The sequence below is a fragment of the Somniosus microcephalus genome, chromosome 7 (assembly GCF_052327205.1).
Source record: "Somniosus microcephalus isolate GS21.2 chromosome 7, FLI_Smic_1.0, whole genome shotgun sequence".
NCBI classification, from domain to species: domain Eukaryota; kingdom Metazoa; phylum Chordata; class Chondrichthyes; order Squaliformes; family Somniosidae; genus Somniosus; species Somniosus microcephalus.
The window spans coordinates 172910753-172937512 of NC_140993.1; the positions used below are offsets into that span (position 1 = coordinate 172910753).

The 26760-nt window shown below is 45.5% G+C and overlaps 1 protein-coding gene across 1 annotated transcript in view; it reads right to left on the reverse strand.

The window, feature by feature from the left end:
• Nucleotides 1–26760, reverse strand: part of LOC147115009 (adenosine deaminase-like) — a 197843-nt gene that overhangs the window by 101032 nt on the left and 70051 nt on the right. Inside the window, exons 6-9 of the mRNA XM_085993209.1 lie at nucleotides 25990–26114; nucleotides 20833–20904; nucleotides 3413–3514; nucleotides 3246–3313 (exon numbers count right to left, since the gene is read on the reverse strand). Coding sequence (XP_085849335.1) covers nucleotides 3246–3313; nucleotides 3413–3514; nucleotides 20833–20904; nucleotides 25990–26114 — 367 coding nt within the window. The remainder of the gene's footprint in view (nucleotides 1–3245; nucleotides 3314–3412; nucleotides 3515–20832; nucleotides 20905–25989; nucleotides 26115–26760) is intronic.

The following is a 26760-nucleotide window of genomic DNA, read 5'->3' on the forward strand; positions in this document are numbered from 1 at the left end:
TTATTATTATATATGTAGTTAATTTGCTAGTGATTATTATTATATATGTAGTTAATTTGCCAGTGATTATTATTATATATGTAGTTAATTTGCCAGTGAATATTATTATATATGTAGTTAATTTGCCAGTGATTATTATTATACATGTAGTTAATTTGCTAGTGATTATTATTATATATGTAGTTAATTTGCCAGTGATTATTATTATATATGTAGTTAATTTGCTAGTGATTATTATTATATATGTAGTTAATTTGCTAGAGATTATTATTATATATGTAGTTAATTTGCTAGTGATTATTATAATATATTTAGTTAATTTGCTAGTCATTATTATTATATATGTAGTTAATTTGCTAGTGATTATTATTATATATGTAATTAATTTGCTAGTGATTATTATTATATATGTAGTTAATTTGCCAGTGATTATTATTATAAATGTAGTTAATTTGGTAGTGATTATTATTATATATGTAGTTAACTTGCTAGTGATTATTATTATATATGTAGTTAATTTGCTAGTGATTATTATTATATCTGTAGTTAATTTGCTTGTGATTATTATTATATTTGTAGTTAATTTGCCAGGGTTTATTATTATATATGTAGTTAATTTGCCAGTGATTATTATTATATATGTAGTTAATTTGCCAGTGATTATTATATATATGTAGTTAATTTGCCAGTGATTATTATTATATATGTAGTTAATTTGCCAGTGATTATTATTATATATGTGGTTAATTTGCTAGTGATTATTATTATATATGTAGTTAATTTGCCAGTAATTATTATTATATATGTTGTTAATTTGCCAGTGATTATTATGTATATGTAGTTAATTTGCCAGTGATTATTATATATATGTAGTTAATTTGCTAGTGATTATTATTATATATGTAGGCCTAGAAATTGAGTTTTGGCGCAGCCAGGGCTTTAGCGCCGGAAGTTAGTGCCGGAGCTAATTCGCGCTGGTCGGGCCCAAAATTCACCAATTCTGCGCCCAAACGGCTGCCGGCGCTGCTGAGAGCTGTTTGCACCTGAAAACTGGCGCTACGCGCTGAATATCGGCGCTATTCCGGCGCTGCGGCGCCCGCTGCGGTGCGGCAGGTTCGGGAAGTGCAGGCCTCCTCCTTCCCTTAAGGAGGAGCTGCCTGCACCCGGCCGCGGCCCGCGAAAATCTTTTTAAAAATGAGCCCGGCACCTCGGACAAGTGCCGGGCTTGCTTCTGTTCCGGGGGGGGGGGGGGGAAGTCCGGGGAGGGAGCTGCGGCCAGGCGGCTGGCGGGAAAGCGGCCGGCCGCCGCGGTGCCTTTAATGCGCCGGCGCAAAGTCATGTAAGACTCTGTTGCCAGAGTCTTAGTTGCGGCTGCCACGGGCGAGGCGGCCGCAACTGAATTTCGGCGCTGGGGCCCGTCGGCATGGCATCCGGGACGCTGCGCACACCGATGACGTCATCGGTGCCGGCGCAGCGCTACCGGTCTAACGCGGCGGAAGTGCCCCAGGCAATTTCGGCGCCGGCGCCAATTGCTGCGCTAGGCCCTCTAGCGCCGCAAAATCGGCGCTAAGGGCACTGAATTTCTAGGCCGTAGTTAATTTGCCAGTGATTATTATTATATATGTAGTTAATTTGCTAGTGATTATTATTATATATGTAGTTAATTTGCCAGTGATTATTATATATATGTAGTTAATTTGCCAGTGATTATTATATATATGTAGTTAATTTGCCAGTGATTATTATTATATATGTAGTTAATTTGCCAGTGAATATTATTATATATGTAGTTAATTTGCCAGTGATTATTATTATATATGTAGTTAATTTGCAAAACATTCCTCTGCTTCTCAAGCACAAAAACAGTTTCGTATTTATATTTCTGTAAAAGATAATTCACGTCACTGTACATTTTGCTTATTTTTGTCTTCCTGGGACAGCCATTTTTTAAAAATGCCATCTCACACTGTTTTATTGAAAGAACTATTATTATGCCACATGAGCTGCTCAGTAGATTGCTTTACTTCCACTGATCGGTACGACTGTAAGAAGACAGACTAAGGGGAAGGCACAGATTTAAGATCATCACAAAAAGGAATTCAGCAGTGTTAGAAACAATGGCCTAGAAATTGAGTTGACGCCGCGCCAGGGCTTTAGCGCCGGAAATTTAGCGCCGGCGCTAATTCCCTTGCGCGCGCCAAAAATTCAGTAGCGCCGCGCCCAGACGGCTGCCGGCGCTACTGGCGGGCGTGATTGCCTCCCAATGGGCGCTGAGTGCCGCATTGCGGCGCTAATCCGGCGCTGCGGCACCCGATGCGGTGCGGCAGGCTGGGGAAGTGCAGGCCTCCTCCTCCCGTTAAGGAGGCGCTGCCTTCACCCGATCGCTGGCCGTTTGATTTTTTCAAAAATGAGCCCGGCACCTCGGACAAGTGCCGGGCTTGCAGGCCAGACGCATCTGTTCCGCGGGGGGTGGGGTGGAGGAGTCCGGGGAGGGAGGTGCGGGCAGGCGGCTGGCGGGAAAGCGGCCGGCCGCCGCGTGACCTTAATGCGCCGGCGCTAACTTGTGTAAGACTCGGTTGCCAGAGTCTTAGTTGCGGCTGCCACGGGCGAGGCGGCCGCAACTGAATTTCGGCGTTCGGGCGCGTTGCCACGGCAACCGGGACGCTGCGCACACCGCTGACGTCATCGGTGCCGGCGCAGCGCAACCGGCTAACGCCGATGGCAGCGCCGAAGTGAATTTCAGAAACGGCTATCATTGCGGCGCTAGGCCCTCTAGCGCCGCAAAATGGGCGCTAACCCTACTGAATTTTCAGCCCAATTTCTTTACATCGAGGTGATTCGAATATGGTATTCTCTGCTACAAAATGTAGCTAAAACAGAGTCCATGAATTATTTGAAAAGGGAATTAAGTGGTTGCTTGAAAAAGAGGAATATTAAAGTAGGAGAATGGGATTAGACTACACTCTCATTTTGGAGGTAGGAGCAACTTCTTTTGTAAAAGGCTTTCAATGGTTAAAAGCGAGCCATTGGTTTGAGAAACTGACCGGGCTGCATCATATAGCCAGAACAAACATAGAAATGCTCCACTGACCCCTGCAGGCCAACAATGCCAAAACAAATAAACTCATCCACGACACTCAGAGCTAAGATGTGGAAAATGCATAAACCGCTCTTCTTGCAATACTTTTGAAAATGGTTAAGAAAGGCTACACAATGTCAAATAAACAGGATGTGAAAAGACTTACGTGACAACTGGATGATTTGTATAATCAGAATCACATGCTCCTGTGAGAACACTTGAGAGGGGGCATGCCTTTTTATAAAAAATAAAAATATAAATAGCAAAAACATTCTTTCAAATACAACTACAAGGTTTATTGTCATTTGTATTTACTAGAAGCATTTTTTTTACCTCAATATGGATTTGCTTCTGTAGTAGTTCCTTATAGAGTGCAGGATCCTTAATGGTTGAGTACCCATGGCCGATTCTTTCAGCCTTCAAAATTTCCACAGCCTATCAAAGTAATAATTTCAAATGTGTTACTCTTCAGAGTGCTCACTCTGGAATCATAAACAGGTGAATATTCAACGTTTCCAAGTCCACTTGGAACTTAAATTGTTTGCAGGCAGCACACATTGGCCCAGTAATTCCTGTCGGGGGCTTGCCGCGCGTGCAAGCCCCCGATGTGCACTTACCCGGCGCGCCGACATCTGAAACCTGGCCCGCAGTGGATTTCCTGTCAGTGGCCTGGTTCTGATCTCGGCGCGCTGTGCTAACCTGACCCAGCGGCGTAGTTAGTGCGATGTGCCGGCTGAGATCAGGTGAGCACTGTTCAGCCAATCAGGGGAGGGGAAACTTCATTCATAAGTTTGATAGTAAAGACTGTCAAACTCATGAAAAGTACGGCACCCCAAAACACTACTTAAACTTTAAATAAAATTTTAAAAAGCATCCCAATAATTAAATTAACTATGAATAACTTTAAAAAACTATTTTAAACAATTAATCAAATTTTTGAAAAAAAAAAATTTTTCAAAAATAGGGTCTAAAACTAAACTTACCTTACTGTAGATTCTTTAAAAATAATAAACCTGTGGAAAAAAAAATTCTAAATTGTACTAAAAGACCACTTACCTGTAAAACAAAGTACTTACGTGTGGTTTTTCAATGCGTAAAAACCGGAGCCCTTTACACACGCGCAAATCTGTAAAAATACAGGAAATCCAAGTCGCACGCGCTGCCCGATACCGCGCATGTGTTCAGCCTCTTAACCCCTTGGGTCAGAGGACAGGAAATGCCGGTTTTCAGCACATGCGCCGTGCATGCTGAAAACCGGCAATTCCTCCTGGCACACGCATGAGTACCCTGTCCGTACTCACGCGTTGTGACAGGAATTACTGGACCATTGATTTTTTTTACAATTGGAGAAGGTTTTCAAACATGTGACGCTTGGTATTTTGGAAATTCTCCCTCTGACCAACACTGCCAAAAACAAGCTGGTCGTTCATCTAGTTGCTGTGCGTGAGACATTGCTATGCACAGCATGGTTGCCATGTTTGCCAAAGTAACAACAGCGACTGCACTTCAAAGCAATTAATCGTATGTGAAGCACTTTGAGACATCACTAAGAGGCGTGGTAAGGCAATACATATATGCAAGTTCTTTCTTATGACAGCTGCTTGGTGGTAAATTAACTATTTTTAAGCCTCTTATTTATCATGTTTTAATCAAAGCTTTTTTTTGTTCACCATAGTCCAGTGGCTTATTCTGACTCACAAGCAACAAATTGTTGAATATAATTTTTCTTGTTGATGTGTAAGCCTATAAACTACAGTGTGACATTACAATATGAACACTTTGTACGACAACAATGGTGACCATGAAATTGCTGGATTGTTGTAAAAACCCATCTGGTTCACTAATGTCCTTTAGGGAAGGAAATCTGCCGTCCTTACCTGGTCTGGCCTGTATGTGACTCCAGACCCACAGCAATGTGGTTGACATTTAACTGCCCTCTGAAATGGTCTCGCAAGCCACTCAGTTGTAACAAACAGCTACGAAAAACAATAAGAATAAAACTGGACGGACATTGGACCTGGCATTGTCCTCGGCACCAGCTTCAGACACGACAAAGGCAAACGCAGCCCAGTCGACCCTGCAAAGTCCTCCTCACAAACATCAGGGGACTTGTGCCAAAATGGGGAGAGCTGTCCCACAGACTAGACAAGAAACAGCCTGACAGTCATACTCACTGAATCATACCTTTCAGCCAATGTCCCAGACTCCTCCAACACCATCCCTGGGTATGTCCTGTCCCATCAACAGGACAGACCCACCAGAGGAGGTAGCACATTGGTATACAGTCAGGAAGAAGTGGCCCTGGGAGTCCTCAAAATTGACTCCAGACCGCATGCAGTCTCATGGCTTCAGGTCAAGCATGGGCAAGGAAACCTCCTGCTGATTACCACCTACTGCCCTGCCTCAGCTGATGAATTAGCACTCTTCCATGTTGAACACCACTTGGAAGAAACACTGAGGGTAGCAAGGGCACAGAATGTACTCTGGGTGGGGGACTTCAATGTCCATCACCAAGAGTGGCTCGGTAGCACCACTGCTGACCGAGCTGGCCGATTCCTGAGAGAACCAACACGAGGGAGAAACCTACATGATCTTGTCTTCACCAATCTTACTGTCGCAGATGTATCTATCCACGACAGTATTGGTAGCACTGACCACCGTACAGTTCTTGTGGAGACGAAGTCCCATCTTCAAACTGAGGACACCCTCCATCATGTTGTGTGGCACTACCACTGTGCTAAATGGGATACATTCAGAACAGAACTAGCAACTCAAAACTGGGCATCCATGAAGCGCTGTGGGCCATCAGCAGCAGCAGAATTATATTGCAGCACAATCTGTAACCTCATGGCATGGCATATCCCTCACTCTACCATTACCATCAATCCAGGGGACCAACCCTGGTTCAATAAGGAGTGTGGAAGAGCATGCCAGGAGCAGCACCAGGTGTTCCTAAAAACGAGGTGCCAATCTGGGGAAGCTGCAACCCAGGACTGCATACATGCGAAACAACTGAAGCAGCATGCTATAGACAGAGCTAAGCGATCCCACAACCAATGGATCAGATCAAAGCTCTATAGTCCTGCCACATCCAGTCGTGAATGGTGGTGGATAATTAAACAATTAATGGGAGGAGGAGGCTCCATAAATGTCCCCATCCTCAATGATGGTGGAGCCCAGCACGAGTGAAAAAGACAAGGCTGAAGGGTTTGCAACCATCTTCAGCCAGAAGTGCCGAGTGGATGATCCATCGCAGCCTCCTCCTGAGCTCCTCACCATCACAGAAACCAGTCTTCAGCCAATTCGATTCACTCCACGTGATATCAAGAAATGGCTGAGCGCATTGGATGCAGCAAAGGCTATGGGCCCCGACAACATCCCGGCTGTTGTGCTGACGACTTGTGCATCAGAACTAGCCGTGCCTCTAGACAAACTGTTCCGGTACATCTACCTGATAATGTGGAAAACTGCCCGGGTATGTCCTGTCCACGAAAAGCAGGACATACCAATCCAGCCAATTACCACCCCATCAGTCTACTCTCAATCATCAGCAAAGTGATAGAAGGTGTCGTCGACAGTGCTATCAAGCAGCACTTACTCACCAATAACCTGTTTACCGATGCTCAGTTTGGGTTCTGCCAAGACCATTCGGCTCCAGACCTCATTACAGCCTTGGTCCAAACATGGACAAAAGAGCTGAATTCCAGAGGTGAGGTGAGAGTAACTGCCCTTGACATCAAGGCAGCATTTGACCGAGTGTGGCATCAAGGAGCTGTTGTAAAATTTAAGTCCTTCATCTGGGTCAAAATCCTGGAACTCCCTCCCTAACAACACTATGGGAATACCTTCACCTTACAGACTGCAGCGGTTCAAGAAGGCCACTAACCACCACCTTCTCGAGGGCAATTAGGGATGGGCAATAAATGCTGGCCTTGCCAGCGATGCCAACATCCCATGAATGAATAAAAAAAAACATAAATGTTTCGATTATGACTTGTTTATTTTAAGCATTTGTAAACTAATATCACATGTAGTAATTTCTTATTTGTAGTGACTTCAGTCACTTGGTGATGATTTTCAGCTTTCCCAACACTACTGAAAACAAGGTGAACTGTGTAATTTACATTATAGGGGGAGAAATTCATTATAGCCCAGGAATGGGCGTTAACTTTTGAAAAGGTTGAGAATTAGCACCAGACGCAGAAAGCACCACACTCCCAGCACTCACCCACCAACAATCTCTGCCTACCAACACTCACATCTTAAACCTTGCACACAATGACAGCTATTCAACTATGGCAAGCACATCACCCAAACACATTGCTCCACATTCACTCACACACTTTCCTTTCTCTTGCAGGCCTAGTTGGCTCACAACAGGAGGGAGCAGGAGCGCACAGGTGGGGGGACAAGCCGACACCCAACCATTGTCTGAGCTGGAGACTCGAGTGCTGCAGATTATTTGATACCAGGTGGTGGGCGCCGTGGCCACTGGCGACATTGACCCCCTTGGGGACAACAACGGTATGTTCATCCCTACTCCTTCCTCTCACATCCCACTTCCTCCCTCATCCCACAAGCCTTTCGCACTTTCCAGCTAATCATGCTGTATGCATGCATTTCTCCTTTCCTGCCCCCCTCCCCTCACCTTAACCTGAATCTTATGCCTTTATGCTTTCAGATAATGAGCAAGCACCTGAGCAGCCTACCCCTGAGTGTACCGTTGAGAGTGAGGCAGGAGAAGAGGAGGCACCAGCTCAGGTATTGGCACTACGCATTCTTTAGAGGCTAGTATAGTAGCAGGATCTGCACAGGGTGAGGCTCCGGGGACGAGTGGGCTGCAGCAAAGCCAGGGGGAAAGGGTAGCTCGGGGGCCAGCTCCCTGGAGAGCAAGTACGCATGCGTGTTCTGCTGCACAGGACTCAGATGAGGAACTCAATGGGGAGGCCTTTAGAAGAAGGGTGATGGGCATGCACATGGAGATGATAGGTGCAATGGCAGGGGTGCCTGAGAGCCTCTCGGCAATGGTAAGGAGCGTGAAGGAGTCCACCTCCAATATTGTACAGAGCTCTGTGCACACTGCGGAACCCATCATTTCCAGTCTGCAAAGGATGGTAGACTCCCAGAGAGACCATGGCAACCCAGACCTGATGCCGCATGTGATCTGGCAGCTTCCATTGCAGCACAGGCGGAAGCGACACAATGGGCAGGATTTTCATTCAGGAGTCGGGTTGGAGGCGGGACTACAACTTTCGGGGTTGTAGTCTCGCCTCCATCGAGATGCGACCAATCCATGCGATTTTAACTTGATTGACCTTGTTGCGTGTTGTGTCTGTGTGTTGATAGAGACACTGAAGACAGGAGTTGGTTTGATAGGTGTTTACTAAACAAAGTCTGGAGGGGAACGAACGGATACAACACAATACTCAGGTTTATATAGCCGAGTGGCCATTACCGGCATTACAGTACACATGGGGCTCTTAAAGGCACATACACTACAATTTCTCCCCTTTTAGCTAACCAGTACATAATATTTTGAGTAATTATTAATTACATGTTACAAGAAAAATAATCTATATATTGCTGCAGTTAATTAATTATAAGTCAGTCTCTCTGGAGGCTTCCTGACTCGGTCCGGATAACGCCTCGGTGGTGTAGTAGTTTCTGGTGGTGTAGTAGGTTCTTTTGACAAGGCTGATTCGGCTTGAATGCCAGTGTCGGGTTCATCGGGTTCCAGTATCACTGGATCGGAGGTAGATATGGGTATCTCTACTTCATCGTTAGGCGTATAGAGTTGTGGTGTAGGTTGTCCCTTTTCGGATGACTCTATGATTTGGTCAGCATGGTGCCTTATTATGCTTTCTCCGATGTCCACGGTATACATCAGCGGTCCTAGTCGTGTGCAGATAGTTCCAGGCTGCCATTTCTCGGTACGGTAGTCCCGGGCCAAAACTTGTTGACCTATCTGGAAGGTTCTAGTTGGCCTTTCATTCATGCCTTGAAATTGTCGGTTCTCCACGTCCCTTCTGATGTTGGGCTTGATCAAATCCAGCCGGCATCTTAGGCTTCTATTGAAGAACATCATGGCGGGAGTTTGGTTTGTAACCATATGTGTTGCATTCCTGTATGCGAACAAGAAGTTATCCACCTTGTGCTGAAGTTTTATGTCTTCATTACCCATGGCCTTTATGGCCTTCTTGAAGGTCTGGACAAACCTTTCAGCCAATCCATTGGTGGCGGGATGGTATGGGGCGGACGTGTAGCGCTTAACCCCATTGTTTTTTAAGAACTTCCTGAATTCTTCGGACACAAATTGCGGTCCATTATCAGAACAGATCTGTTCCGGCAGCCCATTCCTGGCAAATATGGTCCTTAATACTGTGATGGTTTTTTCCGTGGTGGTGGAGGACATCTTTATTACCTCCGGCCACTTGGAGTGTGCATCAACCGCGATTAAGAACATTGAGTCCATAAATGGACCAGCAAAGTCGATGTGTACCCTTTGCCAGGGAGATGAGGGCCACTCCCATGGATGTAGAGGAGCTTGGGGTGGAGCGTTTTGGACCTTCTGGCATCCTAGGCAGCTCTTGGTCATTTCTTCGATGTCTCCATCGATACCTGGCCACCATACAAATGCTCTGGCTAGGTTCTTCATTTTCACTCCACCCAGATGCCCCTCGTGAAGCTCCTTTAGCACTTTATCCTGGAGTTTGGGTGGAATCACCACTCTGGATCCACACATCAAGGTTCCTCGGCACACTGACAGCTGTTCTCTTCTTTGCGAGAATGCTGGCAACAGTGGTTCGCCATGTGCTGGCCATCCCTTCACCGCTAAGTCGTAGACTCGTGAGAGAGTCGGGTCATTTCTCATTTCCTTTTCAATGGCAGAATTTGTTACTGGTAGACATTCCACTATGGTTGAGTGGAACATCTCTACTGGGTCTACTGTAGGTGCCTCTTCTACCGTTGGCAACGGTAGGCGCGATAAACCGTCAGCATTCCCATGCTGTTTTGATCCTTTGTATTCTATGTTGTATTGGTGTGCCCCTAGAAAAAGGGACCACCTCTGTAGCCTTTGTGCTGTCATAATGGGAACACCCTTTTTAGGGTTGAATATGGAGATGAGGGGTTGATGGTCAGTCAACAAGGTAAATTTTTGTCCGCGTAGGTAATGGTTGAATTTCTTCACTCCCCATACCAGGCTGAGTGCTTCCCTGTCGATTTGGGCATAGTTACGCTCAGCTGAGTTCAATGAGCGTGACGCAAAAGCTATCGGCCGTTCCGAGCCATCAGGGAATTTATGCGATAATACTGCTCCTATGCCGTAAGGGGATGCATCGCACGCCAGTCTGATTGGCAGTGATGGGTTGTAATGAGCCAAAACTTCTTTGGACGTGATTAAGTCTTTGCATTTATGGAAGGCACATTTACAGTCTTCGCTCCATTTCCAAATTACTCCTGTTTGTAGCAGTTCATTAAGAGGGTGCAGAAGAGTTGATAAGTTCGGTAAAAATTTATGATAGTAATTTATTAATCCCAGGAACAACCTTAATTGTGAAACATTTTCAGGTGCTGGGGCTTTTATGACCGCTTCAATTTTTTCAGGTGACTTATGCAACCCTTCCTTATTAATTATGTGGCCACAATATGATATTTGATTTTGGAAAAATTTGCACTTCGGGCGATTTGCTCGTAGGCCCCGTTCTCTCAGCCTAGTGAGCACCTGCTCCAAATTGGCAAGGTGCTCGTTGTCGTTTTCTCCTGTTACAAGGATGTCGTCTAGGTAGCATTGAGTCCCCGGAATCCCTTGGAGGACTTGCTCCATAGCTCTTTGCCAGATAGCTGGAGCGGATGCTACTCCGAAAACCAGTCGATTGTACTGGTACAGACCTTTGTGTGTATTTATCGTGAGATATTTTTTAGAGGCCTCTTCAACCTCCATCTGTAGATATGCCTGTGCCAAGTCAATTTTGGTGAAACGTTTCCCTCCAGATAGTGAGGTGAAAATATATTCTATCCTCGGAAGAGGATACTGTACCGTGTGAAGGACCGGGTTTATAGTCACCTTGAAGTCTCCACAGATGCAAATTTTTCTCTGTTCTTCAGATTTATCATTCTTCAATGCTTTCTTCATGACTGGGACGATGGGTGTTGCCCACTCGCTCCAATCTATTTTAGATAATACGCCTGCCTTTTCCAAATTCTCCAGCTCTGCCTCGACTGCTGGATGAATTGCGTATGGCACCGGTCTTGCCTTAAAAAACTTGGGACTTGCTGCATCTTCCACTTTTATTGAGGCGGTGATGCCTGTCAAGGTTCCTAGTTTCTCTTGAAACACGTCCTTGGCGTTGGCCAAGATGTCTTTTAATCGTTCAGGTGTGACGTCATCATCATTTTTTTCCTTACTGGTCACTGTCAGTGCCTGAATGGAGTGCCAGTCTAAACGTATTTTCCTGATCCATTCACGTCCCAACAGCGGTGGACCACCATCTTGTAGAACGTATAAATACAACTTCTGTATTTCCTTGCCGTTGTATACAACAGGCAGCCTTATTTTTCCTTTGAGGTATACTTTCTGCCCCGTATATGTTTTCAAGATAATGGATGTGTCTTTTAAAGGTATATGCGGAAATAGCCGCTCGTAATCCCGTCGATTTATGACGGTCAGAGCTGATCCTGTATCTAGCTCCATTTTAACTGGGGACCCTGCTATCGTGAGGGTAACCCAAATGGTCTGGTAATCTTCTTTGGCAATTACATTATGTAATTTGAGAGAGCTTAGTCTCTTGTTCCCGGAGTCGCTATCGCTCTTCTGATCTTCGGAGCTTCTGTTCGTCATCATTTGTACCTTTCTGTGCTTTTCCTTATTGATTTTTTTCCTGTTAGTGGATTTTTTGTTTCCAGATCAGCATACACGTGTAATGTGTCCCATCTTTCCGCATTGCCTGCATGCTTTGTCCTTGAACCAGCAGTCCCTCTGGTCATGGGTGGATCTGCCGCAGCGATAACATCTCTCGAAACCCCGTGTCATTTCATGGCTGCCGAAGTCTTGTGGCTTTTGCTGTATCTCTGCAGCTCCTCTTGCACTGAAAGCCTTGTCCAGTGTTAAATCTTTCTCAGAAAGTAGCCTTTTTTGTGTTCCTACACTTAGGGGACTGCAGACGAATTTGTCTCGTAGAGAATCTGCCAGTCCTGCCTCGAATTGGTAGTGTAGGGTATCAACAATCTCCTTAAAATTCTTGTCCATCGGTTCAGCTGGAGTGATTAAGTTTCGTAACAGCTTGTATGTCTTTGCGCCCATTAGATTTAGAAGTACTGAAACTTTTTTTTCATCTTCTATTCCATTTGCGGTGCAATATACCTCCACTCTTTCCACATATGTGGTCCAATCCTCTATCTCGTTATCAAAAGCATCAATATTGCCAGAATTAGGCATCTTAGAAAAGATATGGCGCTTCCCACGCTTTTCTTTCTTTTCAGCAGAAAAGATATGGTGCTTCCCGTGCTTTCCCGCCACTGCTGCCGATGACAACGCTGTTTCCCGCGGTTTCCGTTCTTTTTTTAAATTTATTTATTTATTTACAGTTGGAGACTCGTTCCCGCTGGACTCTCTCGCTAGGTCTGAACGCCGACCTGCTTGCAGCGCCGGCTGTCTCCCGAGTGCTCCCTCCCCATCTGTTACTGCTTGCCTCCGCTTTCGCTGCTTGGCCCAGCTGTAGAGCCAGCCGCTGGAGCCCCAGCCTGACGCCCAGGAAGGATTACCGCAGTACCTGCCACCAGCTTGGCCAGCTGGTGAAACAACAGCTTCTTTCACTTCTTGATTCTTCTGGACGCCAGAGGAATCGAAGTCCGTGAGGTACTGCCAAATTGTAGGTAAGTCCGTTTCCACTTCGTCGCCACTGTTGTGTCTGTGTGTTGATAGAGACACTGAAGACAGGAGTTGGTTTGATAGGTGTTTACTAAACAAAGTCTGGAGGGGAACTAACGGATACAACACAATACTCAGGCTTATATAGCCGAGTGGCCATTACCGGCATTACAGTACACATGGGGCTCTTAAAGGCACATACACTACATTGAGCCCACCCAGCAGGCTCAGCAGGCCAATTAAGGGCCACCCGGCAACAGGTGACATCACAGACTGAAATTTCATCTGTCAAGAGGTTTTGACAGATGAAACATCAGTGTTTGAAAGCTGTTTGAAGCTGTCAAACGCTGACAGTCTTACTTCTAACCTGAGTCCTTCTCCACAGACTCAGTTAGAAATCTCTCCTGCACAGTAAGCTGAAGGCTGTCACTTTTGACAGTTTGCAGCCATTCTGCTTTCTGTGCCGGCAAGATGAGGGACTCCCGGGACCTAAAGGGGAAGGAAGGCTGAAAAGGAAAGGTATTTTAACTTCTTTAATCACTTTAGACACACCAAACACACTTACCTTTGCACTCATGCATACATCACTCACCTGAACACCAACATCTCGACCCCTGGAGCTGGCATCCACCTGCTTGACGCCTCCTCTCCCTGTCGCTGTCGGGGCGACAATGAATTTTGCTGATTGGGCACCCAGTGAGCATTTCATGCTCACTGATGTCACGATCTATCTGGCACTGAGGTCCCCGACGGTAACTTGTAGCGGCAGCGCTACAGGGGTGGGGGGGAGCAGATTTGGCCTGCTTCACTGGATTCGCCTTGCCCCGGCACTACTGCATCAGCACCCTGTTAGTGCCCCCGCCAGGCGCTAACTGGAGGCGCTAACCAACTGAATTTTCCCCCCATAATCTTTTTCTTGACAAAGAGAATCTCCATATCAATTAGTACAATCCAAATATGAGCTGTAATTATGTAACTCTTGGTTATTAAATGTAATCTGATGTGTCAACGTGTTCAGATCAAGAAAAACTGCTTAACTGTTAGTTACATTTTTGTTCAAGTTTTGCTTAATTTAATCCAAAAATGATTCTGAATATTACTACTTTGGCTAATTTATTCTTCTGCAGTTTGGAGTTATGAATGATAAGTGAATTCCATTGTGCAAGCACTAGCCACCAATTTAAGGTAGTGATTAAATAGGAACAAAACTAAGGAGCACCTATATAGAAGTAACCTACTAAATGGCAGCTAGCACTGTTTCCGAAGAGGAAAACGCTGTCTGCTTAACTTACTTTTTTGAGGAGGTAACATCCCAACTGGATGTCGGAAAGTTCTATTATATAGTAAATGTATGCTTTCAGAAAGCCTCAAAAAAAGTTCCACATGAAAGGCTGCTATGAAATCTTAAGGCAGTGGACATCCCAGGTAAAACTCACAGGTGTGTAAGGAATTACTTAAAAGAAAGCAAGCAGTGGTTGCTAATTAGGGGCAGATTGGTGTTGGGGAGGAGAGATGGACTGAATGGGCTGCCCCAGGGATGGATGCTGGGGCCCCTACTAATTCTGATTTCCATAAATAATTTGCATTCAGTAATGCAAAATAAATTGGTCAAACTCCACAGATGATACTAGACTAAAGGGGTAAGGGAGCAGCAGTGTCTGACAAAACAGGTATGGAATTACAAAAGGACCTTCACAATAATTTACATGGGTAGAACTATTGCAGATGAAGTAAAATACAGATAAATGCATGGTCCTTCTCATTAGAAGAAAAAAATGGGGTGCATATGTAATAAATAATATCAAACTAGCTGAGGAAGAGCGATTGAAAGAAAGGTGAGAGAGTAGGCTCAACACTGGCCATGTTCAGTCATTTCAGAGCAGCAATTAAAGCAACTAGAATGATAACCACCCTATAGCGGAGTTAGCCCTTATAAATCTGAAACAAGTGTGCTGAAGCTCTCTAGTGCGCTGGTCAGCCTGCATCTGAAATTCAGTATTCAGCTCTCATCACTGAGGCACTATGGAAACATCCAAGCCCTGGAAATGATAGAAAGAAGGGCCACAAGGGTCAGAGGGCTAAGGAAAGTTTATAATAACTTGCACTCTTCAACCATGAAATGAGGTGACTGAGAGGGGGTCTTATACAGGTACCTTATATACTATGTGGAATAGAAGAGGTTAATCCTAAGCATTATTTCAACTTAAAGCCCAATTGCAAGACAAGGGATAATGGCCTAGAAATTCAGTATAGCCACGTTTGGGGCGCTACAGCCGGGCGGCCGCTAAAGTTTGCACCCGGCGCAACTTCGCGCCACCTTCGCCGATATTCAGTGGCATCGCCCCAAGAGGTTGCTGCTGCGCTAAAACAGGCGATGCACGACTATCATTAGGCGCTAAGCCGGCGGCCCGGGGCGAAACCCCCGAGGGCGGGTGCAGCGCAGGTGCGGCGAGCTGCTGATTGACGGCAGACACTCTGGCGCCGGTGAGCTCTTAAAGGGGGAGGGTGGATTTGTTTTTTTGAAAGGCCGAGACTGGTGTATTTGTGTTTTTTGAAAGGCCGAGACAGGTCGATTTGTGTTTTTTGGGGGGGCTTCTCTCCATTAGTTTGTAATGTGGGAAGGGCAGAGGTTTCAAAGAAATAAATGTTCTTAAATCGCACTGTCCATGCTTTCTTTTGGAAGTCCTGGTTGCCCTGCTCGGCTGAGGGCTTGTGGAGCGGCTACATTCTTCTTGTGCCATTGGCACAAGCCATTCCCTGAGAGGGGGCCTAGAACCGACGTTCAATAAGCCGCCGACGGGCGGCCCTTGCACTTTCTGCCTCCCTCCTGTGCTGGTCCTCCTCCTCCTCCTCCTCCTCTGGTGGTCCTCCAATGTCTGGTGGCAGTGGCTGAGTCCTGCGGATAGCCAGGTTGTGCAGCATGCAGCACACGACCACGAAATGGGAGACTCGCTCAGGCGAATACTGTAGGGCTCCTCCGGAACGATCCAGACAGCGGAACCGTTGCTTCAGGACGCCGATTGTTTGCTCAATGATGTTCCTGGTTGCTTGATGGCTGTCATTGTATCCCTCTTCAGCAGGGGTGCTGGGCGCACGGAGCGGGGTCATCAGCCATGTGCACAAAGGATAGTCTTTGTCCCCGAGAAGCCATCCTCGTGCGTGAGGCTGGGCCTGGAACATGTCTGCCACAGAAGTCTGGCGCAGGATGAAGGCATCGTGGCTGCTGCCTGGAAAGCGGGCATTGACAGCTAGGATGAGCTGCCTGTGGTCACACACCAACTGCACGTTGAGCGAATGGTAGCCCTTCCGGTTGCGGTAATCCTCGGCATTCTCCAGAGGTGCCCGCAAAGCCACATGCGTGCAGTCAATGGCGCCCTGCACCATGGGGAAGCCCGCTAATGCTGCAAAGCCCATTGCACGCTGTTGCTGCTTGACAAGGGCCACGGAGAAGGAGATGAACTGACGTCTCCTTCTGAAAAGGGCATTGGTCACCTGGCGGATGCAGCAATGCACGGCAAACTGGGAGATGTTGGAAATGTCCCCAGTAGCGGATTGGAAGGAGCCAGTGGCATAGAAGTTGAGAGACACCGTCACCTTCACTGCCACCGACAGAGACGTCCTGCTCCTCAGATGTGGCTGCAGATCTCCGCGAAGCAGGTGGCAGATCTCAGTGACCACCGCCCTTCGGAATCGCAGCCTCCAAACACACTGCTCGTCAGATATGTTCAGATATGAGAACTGCTGGCGGTATACCCTGGGTGGGTAAGGCCTCCTTTGCCGACGCCTGTTGCCCCCTCTCCGTCTGGCCATGTCTGCCACTCTCTCACGGCGTCTGTGAGCCCTTTGAATGCAATGGAGAAGGCCAACGTTTGCACCCATTGCAGCCCCCATTATATGTTTCCAATCAATGATATGGCTCTGAAGTTAAAGACAAGTGGAAAGCTGTGGCCTGAAGCCACAAGTACCTGTGCGAGTGTTGAGCCAAACCAGAAAGCTCTCTACCTTTGTCTCTCTGCAAAGATCTGTCTCTCACAAAGAAGGAGTGTTGCAAAATGGCTGCCTTTTCTACTGCAGGAGGAGTGCCCTTTAATTTGCGCCCCCCGCGCCCCGCAGTGACTGAGAACCGTTCCCCTCTACCAGTCGTTAGGGGCGCCAGGCGCACAATAGGCCGGCGCCACTGAATTTCTGGTTTGGGGCGAACAAAGGGCGTTGCACGATGAAATGACGTCAGGATCTGCGCGCGCAGCTGAGTGCACGCAAAGGCTTTGCGCCGCCGCTAAATCTTTACTGAAGCTGGGGAGAGGCGCAGATCGCGCTGCGCCTGGCCGCTAGCCACCTAGCGCCCCACATCTCCTCCTCCTAAGGCGCTAGCGACTGGCGCAAACAACTGAATTTCTAGGCCAATATGTACAAACAGGTAAAAAGGTGGACAGCTTATAAAGAGGGAAATGGGGCAGATAGAAAAAAATGGTTTGTGAGTAGGTGGAGGACAGGAAATGATTAAATGACAGAAGTGATAATGGTGTGACAAAAAGAAGCAATAGTGAGAGAAATTAGAGAAATAAAAGTGGTATCTCCGACTCAGAGTAGGTGTAAATGGTTACAACAGAATAGCAGGGGGAGAGGGAAGCATGGAAAATTTGGCAAAGTGGAGAAGTCTCCAATGGCCCAGGAGTATGGTGGAAGAAAAAGGCCGGTAACATCAGGGTTGCAGACCCCCAAAGATAGAGGATAGTCATGTCTTCTCATGGATACAGCTATGCTTTTAACCTTCCTACTCATGAAACAGCCTCCAGTGTAAATGGGCTGTAGGCGGGGTGGGATGAGTTGTGCTTCATAAATAGGGGATAGCACCTCCAAAGAGTTAGATCCAGATTCTGGCTGGGATTTTCTACTTTGGCAGAATTCCGATGTAACTTTGGTGGGGTGACCTGCCGCTAACTGAGTTTTCCAAGGTTTAGATGTTTCCATTAACTCTGTTTCTCTCTCCACAGATGCTGCCTGACTGCTGAGTATTTCCAGCATTTTCTGTTTATTTCAGATTTCCAGCATCTGCAGTATTTTTAGTATCTGGCTTTTGTTGGATGCTTGCTACAGGGTGTCTGGCTGGGTTCCTCCGGTGTGGAAACCGATAGGAAATGCATCAGAGAATGTATTCTTGGCATTTGTATTTCCTTTGAAAATGACTGCCATATTCAGATGGACATATTTTACATCCCCTGTTATTTCTGGGGGGTAAATCCCAGACGTGTCGGGGTGAGAACGAAGAGCTAACAGAACAGTTCCTGGGTTAATTTCCTACTCGCATCTGATTGAGTTATGATAGCAAAATACTGCAGATGCTGGAAATCCGAAATAACAACAGAAAATGCTGGAAAAACTAAGCAGGCCTGGCAACATCCGTGGAGAGAAATTAGAGTCAACGTTTCGGGTCAAAACCCTTTATCAAGACTAAAGAGGCACAGGAAATGAAATAGATTAAGAGGCCAGGCTGGGAGAGAATGAAAGAGAAGAAGAGACATTAAGAGGTATTCAAAATGAGATGAGATGGTGATAGGACTAGTGGAGACAAAAGACAGCTCTAGATTAGGTGTGAAATGTGCTGGCAGAATGGGAGACAGCTGCCATGTGGGAGAGAGAAAAAAAAGGGGGGGGAAACCAAAACAAAGGTGTGCATAAAAAATATAAGTAAAAATGTAATAGGGACCGAGGTTATGATCTGAAATTGTTGAACTCGATATTGAGTCCGGAAGACTGTAAAGTGCCTAATCGGAAGATGAGGTGCTGTTCCTCGAGTTTACGTTGAGCTTCCGTGGAACAATGCAAGAGGCCAAGGACGGTGAGGTCTGAGTGAGAATGGGGCGGTGAATTAAAATGACAGGCGACCGGAAGCTCGGGGTCACCCTTATGGACTGAACGGAGGTGTTCCGCAAAACAGTCACCCAATCTGCGTTTGGTCTCCCCAATGTAGAGGAGACCGCATTGTGAGCAGCGAATACAGTATACAGTACTAGATTGCAAGAAGTACAAGTAAATCGCTGTTTCACCTGGAAGGGGTGTTTGGGGCACTGGACAGTGGGAAGGGGGGAGGTGCCAGGCGAAGGGGAAGGGGTGCTGGGGGTGATAGAGGAGTGGACTTGTCCTCACCTTTCACCACACCAGCCTCCACATTCAACGGATCATCCTCCGCCATTTCCACCACCTCCAAAGTGATCCCACCACCAAACACATCTTCCCCTCCCCTCCTCTTTCAGCATTCCATAGGGACCGCTCCCTCCGAGACACCCTAGTCCACTCCTCTATCACCCCCAGCACCCTTTCCCCTTGCACCTTCCCGTGCAAGCGCAGGAGATGTAACACCTGCCCTTATACCTCCCCCCTTCCCACTGTCCAGGGCCCCAAACACCCCTTCCAGGTGAAACAGCAATTTACTTGTACTTCTTGCAATCTAGTATACTGTATTCGCTGCTCACGATGTGGTATCCTCTACATTGGGGAGACCAAACGCAGATTGGGTGACTGTTTTGCGGAACACCTCTGTTCAGTCCGTAAGGGTGACCCCGAGCTTCCGGTCGCTTGTCATTTTAATTCACCGCCCCATTCTCACTCAGACCTCACCATCCTTGGCCTCTTGCATTGTTCCACGGAAGCTCAACGTAAACTCGAGGAACAGCACCTCATCTTCCGATTAGGCACTTTACAGCCTTCCGGACTCAATATCGAGTTCAACAATTTCAGATCATAACCTCGGCCCCTATTACATTTTTACTTATATTTTTTATGCACACCTTTGTTTTGGTTTCCCCCCACCTTTCCTTTTTTTTCTCTCTCCCACATGGCAGCTGTCTCCCATTCTGCCAGCGCATTTCACACCTAATCTAGAGCTGTCTTTTGTCTCCACTAGTCCTATCACCATCTCGTTTCGTTTTGAATACCTCTTAATGTCTCTTCACTTCTCTTTTGTTCTCTCCCAGCCCGGCCTCTTAATCTATTTCATTCCCGGTGCCTCTTTAGTCTTGATAAAGGGTTTTGACCCAAAACGTTGACTCTAATTTCTCTCCACGGATGTTGCCTGGCCTGCTGAGTTTTTCCAGCATTTTCTGTTGTTATTTCTGATTGAGTTATGTTAGGGGGCCAGCTTACTCCGATGGAAAGTCCTGGGCCCCGATATTAATGGGGAGGTGGATAGGGAGTGGAGGAACGCAGTAGCGGAGGCGGGGGGGTGGGAGAGACCCGGAAAGTTCGGGGACGCGGAGGTCCGGATCATGTTATCATTTTCTTTTTCCATTTCCTGCCCAACAGGCAGCCAGTATGTCAGGCTGGCCAGCTGTCAGGCGGGTATATTAAGGCCCTGGTCTCTGTGTTTGAGTGTAAATGGATTATTACTCAATGGGGCCATTTAATAATAGGATGTTTTACCAAGATACAGTACCATGTGGATGAATGCACCTGCTACATATAGTGATGCAACTTCCTACATTACACTGAAGCCAGACAAAAGCTACAATTCTGATATGTGTGATCAATCACCAATTCATGCATATTACTAAAATAATTCAATTAACAGATAAATCGATAGACAGCTTTTCTAGTCGTTACCTTTCTCACCATGTTTATGTACTCATAATTAGGAATGGGCAGACATTTTAAAGAAAACAAAATCACATTTTTTCCCAAATTAAAATCACAAACTCTTTATTATGGAACAAGTCACTGTTCTTCCTTGTGAGCAGTATTGTTATTAAAGCTCTGGAATGAGAATCACTAAAATTGGCCACAGAAATAACTTTCAAAATCAGTTAAAGCACGTTTCCATATTTTATCTTAATCACTGATTAACTCTGATTACCATGACCAAGAAACAAAACACTCTTGTCAACCTTACCTCACGAACCACCTTTGGAGGTCCAGCTTCCCCAGCATGAACAGTACGATGGACACCATATTTCATAGCCATCTTGGGGGGATCAAAATCACAAAATTATGATTTGTAATATTACATTTTTCCCATCCTGAAGGTACTGACACATTCTTGGATTGGGATCATAGGCATTGGCACCCTTCCAGTACCTCAACCATGAATTCTTCATGCATGAGCCTAGACAGCCTCAGCGGCTATTACATAGAAACATAGAAACATAGAAGATAGGAGCAGGAGTAGGCCATTCGGCCCTTCGAGCCTGCTCCGCCATTCAATGAGATCATGGCTGATCATCCAAATTCAGTACCCTGTCCCTGCCTTCTCCCCATATCCCTTGATCCCTTTAGCCTTAAGAAATATATCCAACTCCGTCTTGAATATATTTAATGAACTGGCCTCCACCGCCCTCTGTGGCAGAGAATTCCACAGGTTCACCACTCTCTGGGTGAAGAAATTCCTCCTCATTTCAGTCCTAAATGGCTTACCCCTTATCCTTAGACTATGACCCCTGGTTCTGGACTCCCCAGCCATCAGAAACATCGTTCCTGCATCTAGTCTGTCCAGGCCTGACAGAATTTTATAGGTTTCGATGAGATCCCCTCTCAATCTTCTAAACTCCAGTGAGTATAAGCCCAATCGACACAATCTCTCCTCATACATCATTCCTGCCATCCCAGGTATCAGCCTGGTGAATCTTCGCTGCACTCCTTCCATGGCAAGAACGTCCTTCCTCAGGTAAGACGACCAAAACTGCACACAATACTCAAGGTGCGGTCTCACCAAGGCCCTGTACAACTGTAGCAAGACATCCTTGTTCCTGTACTCGAACCCTCTTGCTACGAAGGCCAACATACCATTTGCCTTCTTAACCGCCTGCTGTACCTGCATGCTTACCTTCAGCGATTGGTGCACAAGAACACCCAGGTCTCTTTGCACTTCCCCTTCTCCCAATCTATTGCCATTCAAATAATAATCTGCCTTCCTGTTTTTGCCACCAAAGTGGATAACCTCACATTTATCCACATTATAGTGCATTTGCCATGTTTCTGCCCAATCACCCAACCTGTCCAAATCGTACTGGAGTTTCATGACATCCTCCTCACAGCATACCCTCCCACCCAGCTTTGTGTCGTCTGTAAATTTGGAGATATTACATCCAATTCCCTCATCCAGACCATTAATATATATTGTGAACAGCTGGGGTCCTAGGACCGATCCTTGTGGTACCCCACTAGTCACTGCCTGCCACTCGGAAAACGACCCGTTTATTCCAACTCTTTGCTTTCTGTCCGCCAACCAGTTCTCTATCCAAGTCAATACCTTGCCCCAAATCCCATGTGCCTTAATTTTGCATGCTAATCTCTTATGTGGGACCTTATCGAAAGCCTTCTGAAAGTCCAAATACACCACATCCACTGGTTCTCCCTTATCTATTTTACCAGTTACATCCTCAAAAAATTCCAGTAGATTAGTCAAGCATGATTTACCTTTTGTAAATCCATGTTGACTTTGTTCGATCCTGTCACTGCTTTCCAAGTGCTCTGCTATTACATCTTTTACAATGGACTCTAGCATTTTCCCCACTACCGATGTCAGGCTTACCGGTCTATAATTCCCCGCTTCTTCTCTACCACCTTTTTTGAATAGTGGGGTAACATTAGCTACCCTCCAATCCATGGGTACTGTTCCAGAGTCTATCGAGTTCTGAAAGATGACCAGCAATGCATCTACTATTTCTAGGGCCACTTCCTTAAGTACCCTGGGATGTAGATTATCAGGCCCTGGGGATTTATCGGCCTTCAGTCCCATCAATTTTCCTAACACCATTTCCCTACAAATACTGATTTCTTTCAGTTCCACCCTTTCATCAGACCCTATGTTCCCCGGCATCTCTGGGAGGTTATTTGTGTCCTCCCTTGTGAAGACAGAACCAAAATATGTATTTAGTTGGTCTGCCATTTCTTTGTTCCCCATTATAAATTCCCCTGATTCTGACTGCAAGGGACCTATGCTTGACTTCACCAATCTTTTTCTCTTCACATATCTATAAAAGCTTTTACAGTCAGTTTTTATGTTCCCTGCAAGCTTACTTTCATAATCTATTTTCCCTTTCTTAATTAATCCCTTTGTCCTCCTTTGTTGAATCCTAAACTGTTCCCAATCCTCAGGATTATTGCTTTTTCTGGCCAATTTATATGTCTTCTCCTTGGATCTTATGCTATCCCTAATTTCCCTTGGAGGACCTTGTACCTATCCTCATTCGCTTCAATCACTTCTAAAGTATGCCCAACAAACGTAATCTTTTATTTTATGATGACACCCGAAATTCTATGGCAGAGGCCCTCTGTATGAAATGAGTGTTTTAAATTGATCGATTTTTGTTTTTGTTGTACATGCTGAACCAGAAAATCATGAAACTGAGCAATGATTAATTCAATGGTCCATTACAATGCTCCTTGCTGCAATCAGCATTTAGATTTGTTCAACAGTTATAATTTATAACACATTTTCTAGGTGCCTTTATACAATTCAAAATATTTAACAGCATTTCTATAGCCCTGTGAACTTTTAATTGTGCAGTTGACAGAGGAGCAGCAAAATAACACTCAAGGAAAGTGAAAATGTGGACAATTTACTCTTGTGGTCTATCATCCAGAAAACATATTGCTGGAAGACTGCATTGTGATAACATATTAACATGACTGGACCGTTAGTAACTACAGCTGACAGTAATGTTTAACATTAGAGATGTCAGGGTAAAAGGTAGCATTAGGTGCCATTAGATGCTTTTAGTCAGTTAGTTTTTAAAAAAATCTTGATTGTAGAAACATTTGAAGGAAAATTTTAAGTAAATGAAACTTCTAGTCTAATGAATTTGCTATGTACTGTCTAATCTGCAAGTGACTAGTCAATGCAAAATGCACATTATGTACATGAATTAGCTAATGATGATGAACCATAAGAACATAGGAACAGGAGTAGGTCATTCAACTGTATGGAATAGGGTGTTGGAATTGACAGTCAATTTTGCAGTATTTCTTTTTGCTACATGTCCTGTTCTTTCAAAACAACCTTTAGACTAATCTGGGGGTACTCTTCATGTTCAGCTGAGCCAGAGAGATTCCCAGGGTCCTGCCTGCACTACAGGGTCTCTCAGGGCTGGTTGTTGCCTTACATGGGGACTTCATGGCCTAATTGAATGAACGAGAATGCTTAATGGCTTGTGATCGCGTTCCCAGTTAACTTATTCTTACTGCCTCAGGGGCAGTCTGGATATATGGGTGGAGATAACTGGGTAGGGTAGGTTTCCAGGAAAGAGATCCAGACTGCCTAGTGGCTCTTGAACTCCAGGTGAAGTCAGTACATTACCCATTCCAAATGGCATGTGTCCAGCAAGTGTTTCGACATGTTTATTATGGGAAGATCAACATGGGATTGGGGTGGGGAAGGTATCCGTTTGCAACTAACAGTGGCAATTGCATTAACTTACAAATTGCCAAGTTGGGGGGAAGAGTCTTTCGGCACAAGCCTGGCTTTGCAGAAAGTGTGATTCCCATCATATTCTCTTGTGGTATCTCAGGTGAATCCCAGAACAGCTGAATGCAGGGGCATGATCAGAATATGTATTGTAGTGTACTGTTTTTACTTTGCAGATTGGCAGTGTCTGAGATTGGGAAGTCTGAACCTGTCTTTGTGTTTGGGAAGTGGAGGCGTTTGAGAGGTAGTTGCAATATAGGGGGAAGGGGAGTGTTACTTTGTACAGGCTAGTGCTACCACTGATTGCATCTGGTAACAGATAAAAAATGTGACATGGTCATGCCCCAAACTGTGCTGTCAATCGGTGAAATATCACTGGTGGTGACTGCAAATAGGATTTAGCATTATTACTGAAGAAGACTGAGAATATTTATTTTATTAAAGCTTTTCTTCAAAGGGATGACATCCTGCAATAAAAAAGAGAAATATTGCAAATGCTTTAAATCCGTTATAAAGGCAGAAAATGCTGGAAATATATAGCAGGTCACTTACATTTATATAGCGCCGTTAATGTAGAAAAACATCCTAAGGTGCTTCACATAAGTGTAAGGAAAAAATAGATACCAAGTCAAAGATGGAGAGGTTTGGAGGGATGGTCAAAGAGGTGATTATAAGGACAGTCTTAGAGGAGTTTAAGGAATGAATTCCAGATAATGGGACCCAGGCACCTGATGTCACGGCGGGAGATGCGTAAGAAGCTGGAGTCCGAGGGATGCCGAGTTTAGGAGGGTTCTAGGGCTGGAGGGGGTTACAGGGATGGGGAGGAATTAGGTCATAGCGAGATTTAAACATGAAGATGAGAATTATTAATTTGAGATGTTGGGGAACCAGAAGCAGGTCAGCGTGGACAGGGGTTAGCAGTGCAGGATAGGCCTTTCCGACCTCCCGATTGCCGGAGACCGTCCCCAAGGTTGCCGGGCTGCGACCTCCTGCTGGCGGCATTTCATCCTGCCTGCTGGCCAGGCTTTTCCAGGTGGAAAATGGAGCTAAAATTTTTTAATAAGGTTGGCAGGACCTCCGCATCCCCGGCCTTGCCCGGTTCTTCGGCCATTTTAGGACTCACCTGCTTCCTCCCTGCCTCCCTGTAAATATCAGGGGTATATGTACAGTTGTAAGGAATTTCTATTTTGCTACATCCACTTTGCCCTGTCAGGATAATAGCAAAGGAACCCACCAATGGAGATACTCCTCAATGTTGATTAAGGAGCAACTACGTATGGGCAATTGCCTCAAATATAAGTACCAAAAACACGGGATGAGGCACAGTCATTTCTTTTTTCAACAATTATCTCATTTATAGAGTTCCTCTGGAGTTTCAGGATAGATATACTATTATGCTTCTCTATTTTTGTGGAGTCAGAACAGTAAAATGTAAAAACAGTACTTATTTCACTCTCCATATTTTCACACATGGAATAGAACTGATAGTGGCTGAAAGTAATTGACAAATGTATATTACATGTTTATATACCATTCTGAGTCTAGTTATATATTAAATTAAGGTAAGAGAGTGGGATTGTATTTGGTAATTAAGAAAATTGAAGTTCAGAATTCTGCAATGTGAAATCCACATAGACATCCTACCTCATAAGCTTGTGTGTGGCCTGGATAGGATTCACAGTCAATCAGCTCATCTCCTGCTAGGTCAATTCCCACTACACCATCATTTTGATACTTCTTACAAAGCTCAGCAACTTCAGGGGACCATGCTGGAGAGACAGAAGGGAAACGTAAGTTCTATTCAAGTAACTACTCCTTTGCCCAGTTTTTGAGCGCTATATAGATGTTCAACATACCAATTTCACAGTGGGACATCCCACGCCAGGTATGCACATGAAATCCAGTGGCCGGTATATTGGTTAAGACACTCCTTAGGTGTCCCTGGTGGCCACCTGAAATGAACACTGGCCTCACTATGCTTCTATTAGGGGATCCCTTTGGGAAATTTGGGAAATTGAAGCATTTGATTCGATCATTTTTAAGTGTGCCCAGTGAAACATGGCAGGAACACTCAGGAAGCAGTGATATTTAAAGGAACCCTCACCTCCATTGAGGTGAGTCTCTGAAAAGCTTCTTTTGGGCTGCTGGAGATTTTTGGAGCTATTTTTTGGCTGAGTTTTGGAGGTTTTTGACACTACAGAGCAGTTAGCTGCAGCTACACAGTTTTACTTCATTGGCTGAGTACTGGGAAAAAGAGGGATGTCACTGGGATTGCCATTGAGGCTGTTGCACCAGCGGGAAGAACAGCAGCAGGTACAGAAGCGCATACCTGCAGAGGGTGAAAAGGGAGAAGGAAGCAAGGAAACAGGAAGCCTTACATGATGCCGGTCTTCTGGAACAGAATGTCATATCTGA